This window comes from Syngnathus floridae, chromosome 19, assembly GCF_059516105.1.
Source record: "Syngnathus floridae isolate MCC-2025c chromosome 19, RoL_Sflo_1.0, whole genome shotgun sequence".
In the NCBI taxonomy this organism is placed as follows: Eukaryota; Metazoa; Chordata; class Actinopteri; order Syngnathiformes; family Syngnathidae; genus Syngnathus; species Syngnathus floridae.
In genome coordinates, this window is record NC_142431.1 from 6,434,361 (window position 1) to 6,455,636 (window position 21,276).

General features: G+C 43.8%; 1 protein-coding gene across 9 annotated transcripts in view; it reads left to right on the forward strand.

Annotated features, from left to right (window-relative positions):
- runx2b (RUNX family transcription factor 2b) overlaps nucleotides 1-21,021 on the forward strand; it is a 69,159-nt gene extending 48,138 nt beyond the window's left edge. For 8 of the 9 annotated variants that reach the window (XM_088361641.1, XM_088361648.1, XM_088361647.1 and 5 more), the window contains 6 exons: nucleotides 7,825-8,123; nucleotides 9,380-9,536; nucleotides 10,737-10,841; nucleotides 16,340-16,507; nucleotides 16,857-17,018; nucleotides 18,557-21,021. In XM_088361641.1, the coding sequence (XP_088217767.1) occupies nucleotides 7,825-8,123; nucleotides 9,380-9,536; nucleotides 10,737-10,841; nucleotides 16,340-16,507; nucleotides 16,857-17,018; nucleotides 18,557-19,056 (1,391 nt within the window). In that variant the 3' untranslated portion in view covers nucleotides 19,057-21,021. Of the gene's footprint in view, nucleotides 1-6,958; nucleotides 7,234-7,824; nucleotides 8,124-9,379; nucleotides 9,537-10,736; nucleotides 10,842-16,339; nucleotides 16,508-16,856; nucleotides 17,019-18,556 lie in introns of those variants that run through there. The other variant, XM_088361646.1, reaches the window with a different exon arrangement.
- The last annotated feature ends 255 nt before the right edge of the window (nucleotides 21,022-21,276 follow it).

The following is a 21,276-nucleotide window of genomic DNA, read 5'->3' on the forward strand; positions in this document are numbered from 1 at the left end:
ATATTTTATTGAAAAGGTGGGTCCATGTGAAAACATTTCTCATGACAATGGTTTTACGTCTGAGCCTTGCTTAACTTATTTTTACACTTAAAATGTGGCCTATGCGGTTTATAAAACATTTACGACCGCAACGGTTGGCGCCCGCTATGGATTATTTCCAATTTCCGCGCGACACAGTTTTGCGTTGGCGAGCGAGAACAACCGCAGGCGGACTTTTTTTTTTTTTTTTTTAAACACCTCCCATCTGGCGACGTGGGGGCGAGTATTTAGCCTCTCTTCCCCTTTCCTCCCTCCTCACCCACGCTGTCAGGAAAAAGGCTGATGACAAACGTATCGGGGCGGGGTACCACCTGTGGCACACGTTCACACACATCATTAACTTGAATGTGGACCACAGATTCAAAAGGAGTGCATGTGCGCACGCGTGTGCACATGCAGGTGGATGGATGTGAAGTCTTTGAAGTGAAAACCGAGCTTGCGGCTCATGTTGACTGGTAGGAGATGCGGCAGTTTAACAAATGCCCTCGTCTTGTTATCTACTTCTGGATTCCCTGTAAAAAAAAAAAAAAAAATTCATATTTAACATCTCAGAATTATCAGTACATTTCTTAAAACCAAAGCTGATATATTATTGATTTTAATAATATCTCCAATAGCTATTGGTCCCACTTAGTGAGGTCTTAAATTTTTAATAAAGCAGCCTTAAAAAATAATAAGTCATGCATTAAATGTTTTCAAAGTTTGCGTCAATAAAATCTTGAAGTTTTGCGCGTTTTCTGCTTGCCGTGCAACTTACCAAACATCAGAGATACTTTCTTCCCCCTTTGTCATAATTCCGCCTTATCTTTCGCTTTTTGCGACATGGTCGCTGTTTGTCGTGTGAAGTCGGCTTTGTTTGTCTGCTCTTTTTATTTGCTCCTTCAACTGTTGCGCCGCTCCCGACGGGAACTAGGTCTGCCTTCGCTTTTTACCTCTCCTGCTGCTGAACGAGCAAAAGGTGGAGAAGGCGGGCATATTTGATCAGAGTGACAGACGCTTTTGATGGAACTTTAAGATGCCATGTCTAGCGCCGCCGCTGATGTTCCTCTCCTGCCCCCCATCTTGTTTTTCTGTCACATTTGTTGTTTGGAGCGCTCTGTCTCGGCACACACAAAACAAAAAATCGTTTTTGCTGACACGACTGATGCAAATAGAGATTTTTGCTTATTTATGACCTTTTACATGAGATGAACACAGGGGGCTTATGTTAATGCTGACATTTTTTAAGTGCAACACAAGCGATACGTGAAAGGTGGCCTGCTCTCAGTAGTGATGTTTGCTGCACGAGAGGTCTTAATTATATCAAAGAGCCCTGATTACAAAATGTCTTTCATTATTGTGACTCATCGCCATCACCACCTCCCAAAATTAGAATAAAATGTTTTTTCTAAATCAAGCATAAACAAGATTATTTTTAAACGTTTATATTACGTTATTGTTATCAAAATTAATTAATAATTGACAATTACTATCTTCATAAAGATGTTCTGACACAGCCAGTGTACCTAATGTTGTGTCCCGTGAGTGCGTAGCGTGAGGAAAAAGCCAACTGCGGTTTAGATTTTTTTTTTGTTGTTTTTTTTTGTTTTTTGCAGCTCCTGGCAGTGATAAACTGTAATTTTCCGTGATTATTTTTTTTTGGGGAGAAAAGAACATCCTCTGGCGCAAAGAATGATGGATACCTTCTTCCTTCTAACCGCATTTCCACTACAAAATGGCCGTCAAAATATTCATGTCAAATGTGCGATCGTCTGTGGTTGTGGTTCATCAAACATGTGCGCGTTACGTCATGTTTTAATAACAAAAACATCAATAATCACAATACTGTTATAGTAAATACTATTATGTGAAAATAATATGAAATCTTTCAAAATTCCAATCTGCTCATTTTCTTTTGTCTGCTTGTCGCCTAAAAGTCTGTTCGGCTGCAAGTCAAGCATTTGACTGGCATTGTCTGAAAGACAAGATGAATCCTTCAATTGTCCGTCGGTGAGCGACGACCGTTCACGGGAACTCTTTTTTTTTTTTCCCCTCCCCGTTCTCCTGAGATTTTACGCGTGATCTACGAGGCTATAAAAAAATCTAACTCGGGAGATTTAAGGCCGGTCGTATTTCACGCGCGCAATTTTAGTGTCAGCTCGCGACCGCATCCCGCCAAAGCCGCTGCCATCATACAACAGCGTGAAATGTTTGAGAGGCGCAAAGTTTGACAATGATGTTCCCGCTGGGACTCGCTGGCGTCGGAGCACAGCCGACGGGAATGTTATGAGAAAAGACACCAGCGCCGTAGCGCTACTTTTTCACCGCCCGATCTGATTAACTCGTTGACTGCCGGCTGTGTTCCAAAAAATTCACGCAACTTCTTTGTTACATATATTGGTGAATCTCGCTGCACTGTTGTCATGCTGTGTTAGGAGCTAATGCTAATGCTAATGCTGATATTCGCCATCTCTCAGCTCAAAGGTAATCCAGAATCAGGATCAGGTCAGGATCTACCCGCGTGAACCCCGGCAAACTGAAATCGACCACTTGGTGGAAAACGTTGCTGTCGGCCATTTTCACACTTGGTCCAGACCAAAATCCCTCGTGTACTCGAGCGATAGCGTGAAAACCGGCGCTCTGGGTTGCGGAGTTCAGCGTTGCGGCGTGGCTCTCGGCCCGAATGTCATTTGTGAGATCCAAACCCTCAAAAATCTATCATCATTATTACTATTATTATTTCCTGTTTGTCAGATTTTGATTGTGACGCTTTTTCACAGGCCTTCTTCACTTTCCCATTTATCATTTCTTTCCCCTGAAGTTTTCCCAAGGCACATTTCATATGGATCCGGTTTAGGCTGCCTTTTTCTAATATGTTCTACTGTCGGGACTGTGTGTGGTATATGAAAAAAAATATTCTCACGAAATTTCTTAATGTTATTTTAGAATATTGGACCCCAGTCAACCCTCTAGAACAGCATTAGCGTCAGTTCTCAATGGAAATGTCTTCCAGCTTTTATTGACTCCTTAAAATCACGCGAGAACTCTTGAATCAACAACTCTACTGCTAATATTTTACCACTATTAAAAATAATAGTAGTAGCCTGACCTTCGCTACGTGCCCTCAAACTGGACGTGCTAACCGATAGCTCCCCGGCGAGAGGCGCTCGGAGTCCCCACGGTCGCCGTATCCCCCTCGCCCGAGCCTCGTTAATCTCTCGCCGTCGCATCAATCATCCCCGCTCGTGACAGAACGGCGCCGAGATCAACACGAGAGAAACAGCGGCCGATTAATCTGCTGTTAGTTTTACCTCGCCCGAAGAAACGCTAGTTCAAATAACACGAGGGCAGGGTGTCTTTGCCGATGTACTCATAATATTTGGATACTCGTGCGTGGAGAGGAAGCGGGGCCGCTCAAAGCGCACAGAGGAGCGGAAAAGGGGAGAAACGTGTCAAGCGGAATGTTGGCCCGGAACGAACGTCTGTATTGTCTTTAGCACCTTTGGAGGCTCGGCGTCCAAGAACAACGCTTCTTGTACCAGGGTTCCCCGTTGCGCTCCTCGATATGCCGCATTTCCCCTCAAGCTAATCCTCGAGGAGGAGGAGGGTGGGCTCCTTGTCTGATTTATGTTGTCCATTGAGCCTTGTCATGGTCCATTGTTTGTGCCCCTCGCTGTATTGCAGATGAGTCTACAGGCAAGTCTGCGTAGTACAGTAGCGTTACGGTTTTCAAGTGCCGGGCAGCTCTGAGTCCAACTGGACACTCAACGTATTTAAGAGCAAAACAAAATGTGCTGTGATAAATGCTGGTTTGGAACTGAATGTGATTGAGTGATGGAAGGGAAAAGCACACAAGACACTCTGGGCCAACAGTGTGGCGGCTCCGGGTAGATTTTGATGACTGGTGTGGCTGAAGTGAAGTGAAGGGCTAATAATAGTATAGCGGGTGACACAAAGGCTGCATAGAGAGCGGCACGGGCCAAAACGCCTCAAGCCTGTGAAGATATTCGGTTGCATGCAAAAGCGGAAAAGTTGAAATCCCGTCTTTTAATGGAGGGGAGAGGCATGTTTCTGGCCGCCGACCCAGGCACTGTCACCCCATCCACAAACCATACCCAGAACACGTTAGTGGCTGTTTCCATGGTGAACAGGCCCAAAGATCAGAAGTGTCCTGTCCCATGTTTCAGAACGCTTTTGTCACGGTTCATTTTAGCCCACGAGTTGGTAGACCTTTGATCACAAGGGCTGCATTTGATTTTTCTAAAACAAACCCATTTTTCCAAGATTCTCCGTCAAAGTGGTTTCGATTGGCAATCACCCACCCCATTTATATACGCAAGCCGGACCAGGATTAACCAATCCAAACCGTACTACTAACATGCCGCCCCCCCCTCCCTCCTCGCATGTGTCCTTGGGAGTCTTTTAACCGTCTCAAGTCTCGCTGCTTTATTTTCTCTGCCAGCCCACAGAAGTTCCTCTCTGGTGCCTTACAAGTGATGTCAATTAGGGACCTCCGTGAAGGCGCGAGGCGGCAGACAGTCAGAGCAGTAAGAGCCCAGAGGAAATTGTCCTCGTACCCCCACCCGCCTCCTTGACTCCCTCGTGCCTTGCCGCCTTTTATTCGCTCGCTTGCTACTACCAGCCCACTCCGCATTTTCATCATTCGTTTTACCCTGTTGCCAACGTTAATTGTCCCAACATTAATAGTCGTCAATCGCACAGAGCAGAAGAGAAAAAACTTTGCTTGAAGGTTTCTGATTAGCCTAACATCTGTGTTCATTTCCGTTAGCCTGTCTATGGCTTTCGCATTTATATTAGCATTAAACTGCCGGAGTTTCCTTTGATGAAATGAAATGATTTGACATCTTGGATAAAAAAAAAAATGTTGAAATGAGTTTAGAACCTTCATTTAGACAAAAGTAGTGCTCTGTACTCTCTGAAGAGGTTGAGTGGAATATTAGAGACCCTTAGATGATGTCACGGGCCGTTGACAAACAATAAATACAGGCTTAGCTGTGATCTGTACCGCCATGAGGTCATCCAGAGTAAGGTTACCGGCCACCGTCATTTGTTGTCCTCGGGCAGGTCAGCCATCTCCATTGCCAGCCTCACTCCCGGAGCGGCCTTCCCCCATCCCGCTTTTATCCGGCTGATTGGCTCCTTTTGGCCGCAGCCCGGACCTGGCGGGGCCGGCAGGCGTCTTCTCAAACGTGGAAACATCTCTGTTCGCCGAAAGCCTCGGCGGTGGCCTTCTCCAAGAAGCTGTAATTAAGGGTCTTGAAAAATGCACCGCTGTGAAATGGAGCCTTAATCCTCTCGTCTTTTCCCCTCCTCGATGATGACGATGGTTAAAAACAAGCCTGGCCTCTGTTGTGCTGTCGTGTACTTAGCATTTGTGTCGTGACATGTGAAAATATGAATACTTTAATACTGGTTTTGATGCTAATATAATATTTTTACTGAGTCTTTGCAGCTCATTTTCCAACAAAATTTTTGTGTGCTTCCTGCTCTGGGCCTGGAGTTTATCTCTATTCCAGAAATAATTCCGACGACTCGCGTGCATCCGTCGGCAAAGCGTGAGCTGACATTTTGGAACGTCGGGACAAAATGAAGCATATTCCCGCCGCCTCGGGCTCGTGGAGGGGGAAATGTAACCTAATCGTTGGCTTGACCACGTGCCAGATGCGTGTCAGTGCTTTCAGTATTCCCCCCGCTATATCACTATGTAGGATTCCTGCTAATTTACAGGGGTGGTGGGTTACAGAAAGAAATCCCCATTTAGAGTCTTTCTAGCGCTTTTATTCTCGGACCACGTTGTGCATCAACATGCTGAGCAGAACTGTTTCCTGAAAATGACAGTAAGAGCTAGTGAGAACAGGTGCTAAGCAATACTTTAAAAAATGTTTAAATTTGTTTAAAGATTGTGGGAGTGGTGAAACTATTTTTAAAATAATTTGTTATGGTCTCATATTGTGGAGTGTCACCTATTTGAATGGGTGGCTGTCCCTTACGCACACACCCACAGAGTATGTGTTTTCCATAAGGAGCAATAAAATGTTTTCTAATCTTATTCCACCTTCAAAATGCCTGATGTTCGGCTCTTATTTTAGAAGCATCAAAGCGCTAGCTTGCAATAAAACTTGGTGGAGTTTAGTGGAAAAGCAGCAGTGGCATTACACACACAGACACAAACACACACATAGGTTTGTGTGTGTGGTGTGTTTGTGTGTGTGTGATGTGGCAGCCAGGAGACTGACTGGAGACTGATGTCTAATCAGGGGGTTGGGCAAATGAGTGAGAATGAATGAGAGCCTCTCAGAGGGCCAATGATGCCCTCTACAGTAGACACACACATACAAAGTATTACTCAGTTTATACTGTCTGTATTTTACGTTTAAGAACTGACAACGTTGTACTTTATAGTTTTTATTAAAAGAAAAAAAGTGTATTTATTTTGGGATTGAATTTGGGAAAGAAAATTAGGAATATTTTTTTCCAGTGTGGCTTTTTTGCCCATCTAAAGCGTTTGAAATATTTTAGTTCTCTAATAACCTTTTTTGAATATATTTTCAATTTAATGTATTTATTGTATGCTTTTGCCCACTAGATGGGAGCAAAATGTATGTAATATGAGTGTGTTTTCTTGTGTAAAGTACAGTAGAACTAGTACAAATATTAGTCATACTACTATGACTAGTACTTGTAGTAAACATATGCTTTGATGATTTCTTTTTAATTTTTATTGTTTTCCTCCTCATCCTAGTTAAGATGCTGAAAATTCCTCGCTAATTTACCTTTACAAATTATTAATAGCCGCTACTAACTGAGTTTTTTGTTAGTTTGCATTTCTCTTTTTTTATCCACATAAAGACATATCCAGCAGTCTAATAAATTCAGGACATTTTTTAGTACATAGAAACACACACACCTTGAACGCAGCACGCGCACTTGTGTTGTCCCGTGAACGCTACACACGCGCGACTCGAGACTCTTCCGGGAACACGCGCTGACTGAGGACGCTCCTGCACGCAACAGGATCGAATCGCTCCTCAGTCAACGCGACACACGCGCGCATGCACACACGCGCACGTTCGAAACGCTTTCTGAACGCAACACACACTGCCGTCGCTCCGTGAATGCAACACACGCGCTCCGAGGACGGTGCTCTTGGGCGCTCTTATGACTTTGTTGTGGTCGTCACCGTGGCTCATGCGGGTACGTACACGCGTGTGTGGGAGGCGTAACGCCCCCTCAGTTTATACTAGCTATTTAAAAAAACACGGACGGTAACGCGCTCCGCGAAGAAGCCTCTCCGCCTCCCTCGCACGCGTGTAAAGGAGATACGGAAAAAGATTTTTCTTGTTTTGCGATAGTTTGCAATGACTAATTTCATATTGAGGTGTTGTCGTTTTTTTTCCAAGGCATAGAGCACACCTGTACATAAAAGTTTGTCTGTGACGCACCTGGAAGCCGCCGAGACGTTTTTTTAAGCCCCCCACGCGTGGAAGTCCATTTGAAGTTATTTATAGCCCCACATGAGTGGTGGCTCGCGGACTTTTCAAGAAGCCACAGAGACCACCACCCTCACCACCACGACCACCCTCCTCCTCCTCCTTTTTCTCACACTCCCCACGCGTGGTTTTCCTCCTCCTGCCCGGGAGAAAGGAGGCTTTCTCACTCGCGGTGCTACCGAGGAAGGATCGCGACTTTCCTTTTTTCCCCCCCATCCACGTTTCTTTTCTTTTTTTTATTCCATTTAATAGAGTTTTAATCCAGCGCCGTTGTTTGTAATGCGCATCCCCGTAGACCCGAGCGCCAGCCGGAGGTTCAGCCCACCGTCCAGCAGCCTGCAGCCGCTTGCGGGCAAAATGACGGACGTAGGCTCCCCGGTTGCCGGCGGAGGTGGCGGAGGAGGAGGAGGCGGCGGCGGGCAGGCTGATGCGGCCGCGGTGGTGCCCCGGTTGCGCGCCCACGAGAACCGCAGCATGGCCGAGATCATCGCCGACCATCCGGCCGAGCTGGTGCGCACCGACAGCCCGAACTTTTTGTGCTCCGTGCTTCCGTCGCACTGGCGATGTAACAAGACTCTGCCCGTCGCTTTCAAGGTGAGTCCAAATTAACATGATTTTACTTTTAAAAAAAATTATATTAAAACAATTATAAAAGGAGAGAACTTTTTTGTGTCTTGAGTTATCATACACATTTTAAAGGACCCGAGGACACGTACTGCTTAATATTTTGTCATTTAAGCACGGAAAACAGTTTTGCTTATTAAAATGTCACTAATAAGAAATATTATTGATTTCTTAATAATAAAAGTAATTGTATTCGTCATTTTGGCACAAAAGTATAAAATGGGGAGAGAATGCCAAGAATGTCATTTCAAGCATTACTTTACATTAAATAAAAAATAAAACTGTCAAGTTGTTTTTTAAGTTATAAACTCATTTAAAACTTATTGCTGGTGTTTTTTTTTATACATATATGAAAGGGTCTTCTCAAAGATATAAGACGGATCAAACACTGTCAGTGTGTTCAAATGTGTTTCTTGGCTGCTCTTTTTTTGAACAAGCACTTTTATTGCTGTCTGGTAGTTTTAGCAGCTGCTGGGGCCTTTTTTGTTATCTCCTTCCAGGAATCTTAACGAGAATCTTTGTGAAGCTTTTTTGCTGTTATGAAATTAAAACACACTTTGAAGGGATTTTGATGTGTCTCAAAAGATATGCTTGCTGTATAATTATTCTTGTCAGAGAGTTGGCATGTTGCCATATTTTGTGTTTTGAAAGCACGTGGCAATCGATGCAGATTAAAAGAAAAGTTTCAGTTTTGGTATTTCTTTTGATTTCATTTGTCAGCAAATAATATTTATTGTTGTTTGACTTTGAGATTTGCACTCAAGTTAATTGCATGAGCACTTGTAAGTGAAATATTTTCATACCAGTTCCTCAAAACCAGAAGTTTATGGTTTTGATTGTTTATTTAATTGAGGGTGTGGCAACTGTTAGCATACTGAAAGGGGTGTGTTTACGCCTGAATAATGAAAGAAAAAGAACCTAAATAGTTGACCTCTTAATAGTTTTAAAAATAGAAGTGTTTTTTTTAGATTGAAGTTATTTTTAAATTATTTAAATGTCTTTACTTTGAAGAAAAACATTAGAAAATTATTTATACTTAGGCTTGTTTCATATCTAGTATACAATTGTTTAAAAAAATATTTAAATGCTTTAAGAGTAAGTTAAAATAGTTAGAATACTTTAATTTAAATATTATTAGACCAGAGTTGGGGACTTTCGTCACCTATTCATCTTGTATTTTCATACTGTATATATGATTTTGAGTCAGCTTGTGGCTTTGCCGCCAGGTGGTGGCGCTAGGGGACATAACGGACGGCACTGTGGTGACGGTGATGGCGGGCAACGACGAGAACTATTCGGCCGAGCTCCGCAACGCTTCGGGCGTGATGAAGAACCAGGTGGCGCGCTTCAACGACCTGCGCTTCGTAGGCCGCAGTGGCCGAGGTAAAGACACACATAAAACACCTGTCGTAAATTTTCTTTTAAAAATAATTCCAACAAGAGAAGCCTCCACCACCTGTGTCATTGCCCCTTTGGTTCGAGGCGGCCCAGTTATCAAAGTGTTTGGCCTGTTGCCGCGGAAACCCATGTCACAGAATCTGGCGACAGGAAGTGACATAGGAGCCCGGAGGCGAGAGATCAGACTACGAGGTGTCTGAAATGAATACCCGGCCGACGGTGACGAGGCAGGACATCGATGTTGATGACACATCGGGGCCGCGGCGGCCACGATTGATAGCGCAGGTAGCCTAGCGTAAGTGGATACTGTTGATAGCATCATTAGACTTGATCGAGTGGCAGTCTAACCTCAAAAGAGAGATGCGTTAGTTTCGGGATATCGCTTTAACCTTGTTCAGAAACTAAGGAACCTGCCGAAAACCGATGCAAGCACTGAGACAAAAATTCAAGGAAGATTCACTATGTTTATAGATAAAACTCTCACTAACATGCAAAGGAAGCAGTCGGAAGTTGATCCAGCGGACGTGACCACTTGATCACGACGCACACCTGTCGCATGCGGATTCATGTTTACAGTCGTCGTTGCAGACGCCCACGCATGGACAGCTGCTGCGATGAGTCGCCGCATTTAACCTCTCGGCTCGCCCCCGCTTCCTGTAACCCCCACCCGGCCATCGTCGTCTCCACGGTTACATGATGCATACCTTTTCAAGTCTTCATGGCGCTGCTGACCTGGTGCCTGTGTGTGATTCACAGCATTCCTGGTGCTGACACACACTTCCACGCAAGTTGGAACGCAAAATAGTTTTACGCCCCCACCAAAAGACTGCTAGCTAAATGCTAACATAATTTAAAAATTGCTGCTCCTTAAACAACTGCTCCTTGTGAAAATCTAAATAATGACTGAAAGGCTCACAAATATCAAAATGCGACAGCGCGTGTTCACTGGTGAAAGAGAGGAAGTGCCAATTAAAAGAGCCCACTCACTCTTGGAAAGAGGCCACATAAGGCCGTAGTGTGTCCTCTAGTCGAGAGGCCCTCACACAAGCAGGCGTTGTCCACCATGACTCCTCCGCCTAAGCTCCTCACGCCCAGTTTGTATTGAATGCGGCGCGTTGTCCCTGCAGCGCATGGCGTGTCAACTTTGCTGATGATGACCATGATGTCGTTTTGATGTCGCCGCAGGCAAAAGCTTCACGCTGACCATCACCGTGTTCACCAACCCGCCGCAAGTCGCCACTTACCACCGAGCCATCAAGGTTACAGTGGACGGACCACGAGAGCCCAGGCGTGAGTACACGTACCTCCACATACAAATGCCATAGACAGGCTAACAATAAGCATCCGTGCTATTATACTAAAAATACATTGCAAAAAGGCTAAAAGTTGACTTGACCCTGACCCAAACGAAATGAACCGCAATATAGCGGGGGAATACTTTGTAGCGCTTTTCCCACACTAGCTCACTCACGGCCAAGACAGTGAGGCGGCATATTTCTAAAAGGCCATACCGGCTAGCAAGAACGCTAGCATCAGCTCCTTTTAATAGGCTGAATAAAAACAACTGAGGAAGAAGTTGGGGGGGGTGAAACTTTACTATAGTTGAGCCGTCAGTGCCAGCTGGTCTGGCACACAGCTGTTAGACTCCGCCTTGGGAAATTCACCAAGAAAATGAAGAAAAAAAATCATTACTGATGTGACAAACAAGTCTCACATGTGGCACCGGGACATAGCGGAGCCGGCAGACGCTCGTGTTAGCAAACGATGTCGTTCTTGCCGCTAGGAAAGCTGCTAGCGGCTGCCAAGAACACACTCACTCGCACACACACGCACCCTTTGCTCGCTGTGTTTGATCAAAAGCATTTCCTGTGCATCTGCTGCTGCGCGTCACATGACTTTTTTTAGGCCGCTGTTTGGTGGCCAACAGATCAGACTCCACTATAACTAATTTATGTCAACAAAGCTTGGTAAAATAGTGATGAAAGGTACCAAAATAAGGCAGCCCATATGTATTTCCACAAGACAGCACGGGTTGAGTTCAATTCAGGTTGCAGAGTCGCAGAGATCCTGAAAGTCTTAAAAGGCTTTGAATCCATGAATCGAAAAACAAGGCATCCATTGGCAATAAAATGTCCATATAGATACAATGCACATTACTTCAAAGCATTTTCTTATTAATTTTAGCTTTTCGTGCGGGCGTCCGTGCATGTGTGTGTGTGTGTTTAGCTCAGGACACATGTTGTAGGAGTGTGTGATTGTATGTTAATGGTGTCATTAGCAGAGTACAGGCACAGTGCAACTAATAGGCCTCATTAAATGTCATTTGCAGCTAATAAGTGGCGGGGAGTGGCCATGCGCTGGCTCAAGTGCGCTAATGTGTGTGTGTTTGCCTCCGAAAATGGTAGCAAAATGCGCACATTTCCTCTTGGCAAATCTTCAGTTGGTCAATCAAATTGATGGTACGCTCACACGAGAGGTGACACACAACATTGTGGTGTCACACAAAGTTAGCTTTGTGGCTAAGCGTGCCTGTGTGTTTTGTGGAGGTCAGAGTGTTAACAAGTCTGGTGAGCAGGCAGTGGTTCTGCAGACCATATTAGCGGTTACTTACTAACCCTACACAGACACACGTGCCCACACACACACACACACACAGCGAGGCATTCAAATCCACTTATCTACTGTCTATAATGTGACATAATGACTTGACAATTTTATGACAATAACTGCTGTATTTCCTCAAATGGTGACCCCAAAATTTGACATCATTATTATTATTATTATTTTATTATTATTATTATTATTATTATTATATAATGGGAGTCACCAGTCAACTAAAAACCAAGAGTAATAAAAGAAGGGAGTAGGTTGAGAAGAAAGGAGGCAAATAAGAAATACAAAAAGGAACCTTCAGACTTTTCCAGAGGCAACCAGTCAGTTGTGTGAAGTTCCTTGAAGATGTGCCAAGCGACTGAATCAGAGTGAGTGAGTGAGTGAGTGAGTGAGTGAGTGAGTGAGTGAGTGAGTGAGTGAGTGAGTGAGTGAGTGAGTGACTGAGTGAGTGAGTGAGTGAGTGAGTGAGTGAGTGAGTGAGTGAGTGAGTGAGTGAGTGAGTGAGTCATTCAGCGGGCGGCAAAAAACGTGAGGAAAATAAATCGCTGCTCTCCCGTTCTGAATCATCTCTAATGTGTTGGTGCGTGAAATCATAGTATCGCCTTGGGGAGCTGTGCTGGACGTCTATATACATAAGTGTATAGAGTGTGTGTGTGTGCGTGCGTTTTCCCTTCCCTGGCTGGACCACACAGACGTCTGGCAGCGTTCCACCAGTCAGCACGGCTCCTTTTCACTCGCTTTTTCCTTTTCCTCTTTTTTCCCCCCTCCTCCTCTCTTTCCCACTTCTCCTCCCTCCATCTCTGGTTTTATCATCTGCCCTCATTTCTTCCAATCCCTCTTCCCTTGATACCAGACCCCCACGGCGGACGGGCGCCTGGCTGTCACCCGGCCTCCGAGCCAGCCTAACTCCCCACTTTTTTCCCCTCTGGTAGTCATCCACTGGAATAATTCATGACGTCAAGAAAATAAAAATGGTCATTGTGAGGCTGCCGAAATTAAAGTAAAAGTCAATTCATGGATGATTAACATCCAAACACGCATGGAGTGAGGCAGTAGTCTTCCACAAAACACGCTTTCATCTGATGCAAAAAGGTACAGAAAAAGGCAATACTGAAAAATGTGATAATAACCATAGAACTGAAATGACTGGAACTAGTCTTTGCTTCTTTTTTTAATCATTAGTCACATCAGTGAGTCATGTTTCAACCGGTACATTTTGAGCCTGACTGGTTAAAAAATATTTTTAATTCAACCTAGACAAAGCCTGGCTTTTTTCCCCAACTCTCAAGGCTAAGCAATGCTAAGCTAAAATAAAATTTGCCATTCTGTGTTCCTGTAAGGCGACGTTAGACCCCATAAATCAAGTGGAAAAGCCGCAAGTCTTACCGCTTGACATTATTTTGCTCAATTCTGGACAAAGCCAGGCTTGTTTTTGCGGCTCCCATGTCTGAGCTGTGCTAAGCTAAGATAGCTTCGGCATCTTGTGTTCTCAAATGCCTCCAAGCAGCGTGTAAAACTAGACCAGCTGTCTACATGCATAAAAGAACTCTGGTTAAAGACATCACACCAGTGTTTGTCTCTCTCATAGTTTTCACGTGAATTCGGCAGCATGGAGTCATGTGTGAAGCTAAAGGATTTCCGTCTTAAAAATAAATCATAAATCAGTAGTGAGGTTGCAACAACGTTAGCCTAGCTTAGCATAAATCAAGGTCAAACCCACAAGTCTCTGTTTAAAATTTATTTTGCCTGATTCTACACAAATCCAGGCTTGTTTTTCCAACTGGTTTGAATAATGTATCTAAGCACTGCTCAGGTACTTTTTGAAGTCTTGTTTCTCAAAGGCGCCGTTAGCCTAGCTTAGCATAAATCAAGACAAAACCGCAACTACATCCACTTCACATTTATTTTCCTTGATTCTGGACAAAGCCAGCCTTGTTTTTCCAACTCTCAAGGCTGTGATCAGCTAAGATAAAAAAAGGTTTAAACCATAAAAACAGGGTGAGCCAATCTTAGCCTAGCTTATCATATTAAGAGAAATGCCAAAATTCTCGGTTTGACATTATTTTGCTCAATTCTGGACAAAGTTGTGATGATTTTTTTTAGTCTCAAAGCTGAGCAAAGCTAAGTTGGTGCCGGCAGCAGAGCATAACGGGCTGTCACCGCAAATTCCCGACACGAATGGTTGCCTTGTCTATGAAAGGGAAACCACCTCCATTAATTATCATCACACAGCTTCTTTATTCTCCCTGCCTGCTTTTCTTTTGATCAGATTAGCCCAGCACGCCACATAGCCTCACTTGGAAGAAGAATAATAAGTCCTCTTGGATCCCTGTTCTTCCGACTACTTGCTAGTGAGCGTTTGCATGTGCGGCCACGGAGCGGTCGCACATCTGGTGCGAATGTGTCCTAGCTTCCGGCCGCCGGCTGGGGCAGGGAAGGAAGTGGCAGCGAGGGCGCTATCGCTAATCTGTACTGCCGCTCTGCAGCGGTGGGAAGTTACCAAGCACAAGCACTTTGTGTCCGTACACAAGTAGATTTTAAGTCGGATTTATTTTTCAAATGACTTTTTGCTTTTACTTCCCACAATATTGCTTTGTTACCATATGGAGTTATGTTGACGTGAGTTGAGGAACTTCGTTTCGAGCGAAGGCATCCTTTGCTGCCATCTTCTGGCAGTTACAGGAAATTGCAGTACATTTAACCATTTCCACTATGCGCAAATGTACTTGGCCCCGAGAGACCACAAGTTGGGGTTCACTTTCTATTCATTTTTTACCTTACATTTTTAGCCTTGTACAGAGTGTGGCTACTTTTAACATCCCTGCTGATGATGATGATGACGGGAATGTCAGGGACTTTCCCCAACGGTGGGTGAAATCATCCAGCCCCTTTTCCTGCTTCTTTTGAAACACCCCGGGCTCATTGCTCAGCAGCCTTACCAGAGTTCCGATAAAACAGCCGAGACACGAGCTTGGCTCTGGCAGTGTACAAGGCCTAATCAATCCCCGCAGTAGATGGAAAAAAAAAAAAACACTTTCTGTGAAGCCATGAAAAGTGTGTAATTGCGCTCAATCAAATGTTTCAGGGGGTGGAAGTCCACCCAACAAGAAAGGATGAATAAAGAACAGATCCAAATTCTGTAAAGGTAAAAAAAAAAACAAAAAAACCACTGAGATCCATTAATTGTTAGTCACATGGCGTCAATGTTGTTATTCAAAAAAGATAACTTGCTAGCATTCATGAAGAAGCCCCCACGGCCACAATGTGAGACATGTGATGGGGGCAGTGTGACGAGAAGTGGTCGGAGGATGTTTGGATTATGCAATTTCTTGTGACTTAACTTCCGGGACTTTCTTTTCAAATGAAAGGCTTTAATTATCTGTAACGCTTACATAAACACAATGCAGTAAACATCGTGGATTGACTCAGAAAGTACAGATTTGATTTGTAAATGGGCTACTTGGGCTGTGGCATTTTTTAATTGATTGATTTAATTATCGCTCTGCGTCGCTCGACCTGGTTAGGTGTCGTCCTCTCCGTAAGCAGGTTCATCTGGATTGTCAGTGACGCTGCCGATTGTTAGCGGGCCAGCTGGAGCGTTGCCAAAGCGCGGTGGGAATGCCGCCGTCGTCTGGTACATAACTGCGCAGCTTCAAAAGAAAACAAAAAAAAAAATCAATGTCCTTGCCAGTGTGTCCACACCTGAGAGATTATCTTAAAATAAGACCCAGACTTTTGAGGCCCATTATAAGAGAGTGTTGTAGAACTAAAAAGTCACGCCTCTGAGAAGTGTGACAAAGGGGTGTTAGAATTTTGCTAGAGGAATGCAGGAAGAGAGCGAGGCGAGAATATTTTTGGCAGGACACGCGACTCCTGTAGAGATAATGGCGGCATGGCGTGAGAAACTCTGTTTACCTGACGAACAGGCCTGGGCTTAACGAGTGTACGGCTTCCTCTCGCAGTCGGGAGGACTTGGAGTCTCTCGCGCTTTAACTGGATTTTCAGAATACCTTTCTGGGTCAGTTCATCATTTGTCATAAAAACGTAAAGACTAAGTTTAGCTAACATTTGAACTAGCCTTCGAGTGTGAAAAAGAAGTCAACCACGTTGGTCCTCTTGATTCACAATTAGCTCCATTTAAGTCACGATTCACAAACACTGCGTTGCGTCCTCAGGGCATCGTCAGAAGCTGGAGGACCCTCCAAAGTCAGGCCTGTTTTCGGACCGCCTGAGCGAGCTGGAGAGGATGAGGGTCCGTGTGGCGGTGCCCGCCCAGGCCCAGCGACCGGCGCTCAACGCCGCGCCCAACTCGTTCACGGCGCAGGGACAGACGCAAATCACCGGTAACATTCCAAATATGCACATTTTTATTAAATTTGGTTAATTCAATTCATCATACATTAAAATGTGTCGTAGAATATAATTTTCAAATCACAAGGACCTTGAAAATATAACTACATACTAAATCGCAATCACTATATCGAGGGGACTTTTAAAACACCAAACGATTGAGCACAAAAGTTTTCTCGCCTCACTTCGTTTACATGCTGCTATTTTTTTTTTTTTTATAAAGCAAACAGGAAGTTGTTCTCCTGGAAGGTGAACACTCCAAAGGATTCAAACCGGGTCCTCCACATACACCAATAATGCAATTGTTTTGTCGCTGTTGTTTCTTCCTCCGCACCCGATCAGACCCGCGTCAGTCTCAGTCGTCGCCGCCGTGGTCGTACGATCAGACGTATCCGTCCTACCTGAGTCCCATGGCGTCCCCCTCTGTGCACTCCACCGCCCCGCTCTCCTCCAGCAGAGGCACGGGCCTGCCTTCCATCAACGATGTGCCCAGACGCTTGCCAGGTTAGGATCACGCATCAACTCAGCACCACTTAGTTATGTCTTCAGATAAGAATAGAATACCCAATAATACAAAAATAAACATACCGTAATTATTAGAATGTAAAGAATTCAACAATTTATGCCACATTTATTAGACTGGGGCACATCAACAAAGTGTCTCTTCTGCACTCACTCAAATCGCATTGTGCAAAATTGCTGGCCTGATTGTGTCTGGCTCACAGTTTGTACGCTCCCAAATAAACTAAAGCACTCCGTTTGGAGTCCCAACTTGCCGCCCGCCAGACAAGTTTTCTCTCTGTACACCTGTTGACTCACTGCCATGTTTCAAAGGCAGTCAGCGGCCTTGATACTTTGGACTTTCCCCTAGTCGGCTTTCATTTTGTTACTTTGTTGTCGTTCGCATGAGGTGCCAGGTTCAACCAAATTAAGTTACCTCTCAATGTCAAAAAAAAAAAAAAACACATAACACACCAAAATCTTGTCACACTCACCAGCTAACATGTTGACACTTGGACGTAATGCAAGCTGAGTCCACAAATATGATACGGACACTTACTGGTAAATAATCATTCATTGATTATTCATATCATTCATGATAAATATATGTATATATTAGAGGCATAAAGACAGAATTATGTAAATATGCCAAATGAAGAGGAATGTGAAAAATATGCTACCTCACCTCACATTCCTACTTGAATTTAATAAGAATAAATTGGGGGTTGCTTTCTAATTAGCATCATATGCTACGTGACACTAACTTTCATGTAAACACGCTGAGCCCCTCCCTGTCCCTCCACGAGGCTTCCGCCCCCTCATCTTCCTTTCGCAGCAGACGTGGTGACAGGGAAGACGCCTCGTGATTTATGATAAGCGCGCCTTGGCTGGACTAAACCACTGCGGGAGACAAATGGGGACCGAGCGGGGGTGTATGGTACGGGGGTACGGAGAAGACCTCCCATTCTCCATAAACTCTGCACCCAGCGCCGTGCTCGCCACAGCCAGTTAGTGGTTTCGGGGGTACTTTTTATTTTGGGGGATGTAGCGTGCGCACACACACACACACACACACACACACACACACACACACACACACACACACACACACACACACACACACACTCTCTGGAGCCGACGGGAGGCGAGCGTCGGAGCCACATCAGAGCCGGGGTCCGCCTCATTATGAATCTCATGGAAACTGTTTCTTGCACAAAGTGTTTCCACATGTGCTCCCCCCCCCCCCCCACACACACACACACACCCACACACACACACGTAAATTTGCGTAAACATGCAAACGCTTTGTCAGCGCCGGCCGGCGAGACAGAAGATGATGAATAAAACAATACAGGCATTTTTAGTCAGATTTATTCCACCCAAAGGAAAACACGCCAATAGAAAAGGGGGAATATAATGAATTTCTTGCACTCGTTGAAGCGTATTTGTTCTTTTAATGGCCTTATTTATGTAAAAAGAAATGGGGGATTTTTTAACATCATTATCTTTGTCTTATGTTGTAAACATGGTCTTTTTTTCAGGTTCTTCGGACCTGAGCCCGTTCCCGGGGCAGTTTGAGCGCCAATTCCCGGGCTTATCCTCCCTGACGGAGAGTCGCTTCAGCGGTCCTCGCATGCACTACCCGGCCACCTTCACCTACACGCCGCCCGTCACCTCCGCCATGTCGTTGGGGAGCGCCCACTACCATACCTACCTTCCGCCACCATACCCGGGCTCCACGCAGAACCAGAGCGGACCCTTCCAGACCAGCAGCACCCCTTACCTGTACTACGGCGCCTCGTCCGGGTCCTACCAGATCTCCATGGTGTCGGGCGGGGGCGCGGGCGGCGGCGAGCGCTCGCCCTCGCGCGTGGCCCCCCCGCCCTGCACCAGTGCCTCCACAGGGACTTCGCTGGTCAACCCCAACCTGCCCAGCCAAGCGGATGGCGGCGTGGACGCGGGAGACGGGAGCCACAGCAATTCGCCCACCGTCCTGAACACGGGCGGGCGCATGGATGAGGCTGTGTGGAGGCCCTACTGAACACCTGACTGAAAAGGGATTTCTTTTGTTTAAAGCAGCTCATCCTAACTTGTGTGGACTTGTCTTCCTGGAATGTTTGGACCAAAGCGCTCAAAGCAGCAAGAAGAAGCACATCCTTCCTAACAGACTTTTTTTTGTATCTCTTAAATACCAATGGACAGGAGGCACAAACAAAAAAGAACAAAATAATAATGTTTACACTACCACATTGAAGTCTGAATTTAACCAGCATAAATTTGTATATTTTGAAGGGGAAACTTTATCAGCAACATTTTTCCCTTAAAAAAAATCTTGAACATTTTGAAATATTTTAACTTTTCCTCAAATCTCCAGTTTTGTTCTTGTAAGATTCCGGCGTTGATGTGGTAGCGTAATTGTTTATCTTTGCTTTTACGTCTTTCATCCTGATTGTTCCTTTAATGCTTTGTTTTGCATTAGGCATGTTTTTTGTTTTTTTTTCTATACGACAATACAGAGACGCACTGAGCAGCGAGACTTATTTAAACGTGTATATTACAGGGCGTTCTGCTTCCTGTTTAACTTATGAAGCCATAACTTATGTATTATTGTATTTTTGAAACTTGACTCATCCCAGTACTTTTGCTGCATCTTTATGACTCAATTTTTCAACACGGCGACAACAAAAAGAAAAATACAATTTTGTACGACAACCAAGATTCAGACAATCAGTGAAATTCCAATTAAAGAGCTCAGGATCCAAAGATTTTGTTGTTTGATACGTGACCACTTTAAGAAAGTTGGTCAGGGTGTTTGACACTCGCGTTGGTTCTTTTAATAATTCTTGTCTTTGTCATGTTGACGCCATCTTGACTTAAGTAAAAGCACTTAATGGTTACAAAAGTTGTATGATGTCATCCTGTTGCCTGATTGGCTGTTAGTAGTCAGCAATTATTTGCATACATTTATTTTCAGCATTGTGAGAGGATTCATTTTTAACATTTGAATTCTATTCTCTATCAATTCCAAAGGTACATTTTTGTAAACTTTTGTACAATACCAAAAATAGTGCAATTTAGTCCAAATCACACTTTTCTAAGAGGCCTTTTCTCACATTCACTTTCTAGGATTTTGTACAAAACTGATGGTTTAAATAGTTTCAACAAAATACAATTGGGAAATTATGATGTGGTGCACAAAAATTGCAGATGAAGTTTTCTGAGCGCTATGTCCGCTGTCTTTAGTTGTACAGCTTTTCCTTTGTATTAAATATAAAAAAAATAAGTTTTATTTTTCTATTGCTTATTTTGACATTTGGAATTAGTTTATTTATGTAGATAAGTGTATGTCTACATGTATGTGTATATAATATACAATACACATATATTTACACAGACACATTCATACATATACACTATAACTTTTTTGGTATTCTAAATTTTCTTACATTTTATTTTATTTAAATTACCATTTTTTATTCTTCTAGAATTTATTTTTTAGATGTACTTAAAATATAGTTTTAAAAGTTTATTTTAATTTAATTTATTTATTTTTTACTTTTTTTAAATTTGGCAAATCAATCCACTTGAGCTTTTTTTTGTAGGATTACCTACTAAATTGAGAAATGAAAAGAAAAATTAACCGGTTTTAATTTTTTTAAAGATTTTTAATATTTTAAAAAAGAAGACATCTGATTTTAGTTCATCAATCATCATGGACAATGTTTTGCACTATCAGCACTACCACAAACTTTCTTTCTGTCCTGTAAATTTGGCACAAAATGAGATGCAGACGTCAATGTTGGGCATTTGGTTGTCATCAGATCTTTTATTTAGTGGGCGCTAATATAATAAAGTCATTCAGGTGGATTTTATTTTTGAAGGGTTGCATGCAGAGCAAATCAAATATTCCACACACATACACGCATGACATTCCCACTGCTTCAGCCTGAAAAGTCAAAGTATTTATGTTGTAACTGGAGAAAGCAAATAAAAAGCTTTTAGATGATTTGATGGATTTTAATGACATGATTTTTTTTGCACTGTCTCCCAGATAACTACCAACATCTGGACTGATCTTTTCCAACTTTTTGTGTGCGCGTGCATGTGCGTGTGTGCGTGTGCGTGTGTTTTTATCCCATGTGTGTTGCTTGTTGATGTGTGACATTTTAGGACTTAGAAGAATTCAATCCTGGAATTAATTGGATGGCTTTTATTTGTCAGGACATTTACAGGGCATATTTGACAAATAAGGTCATCAAGT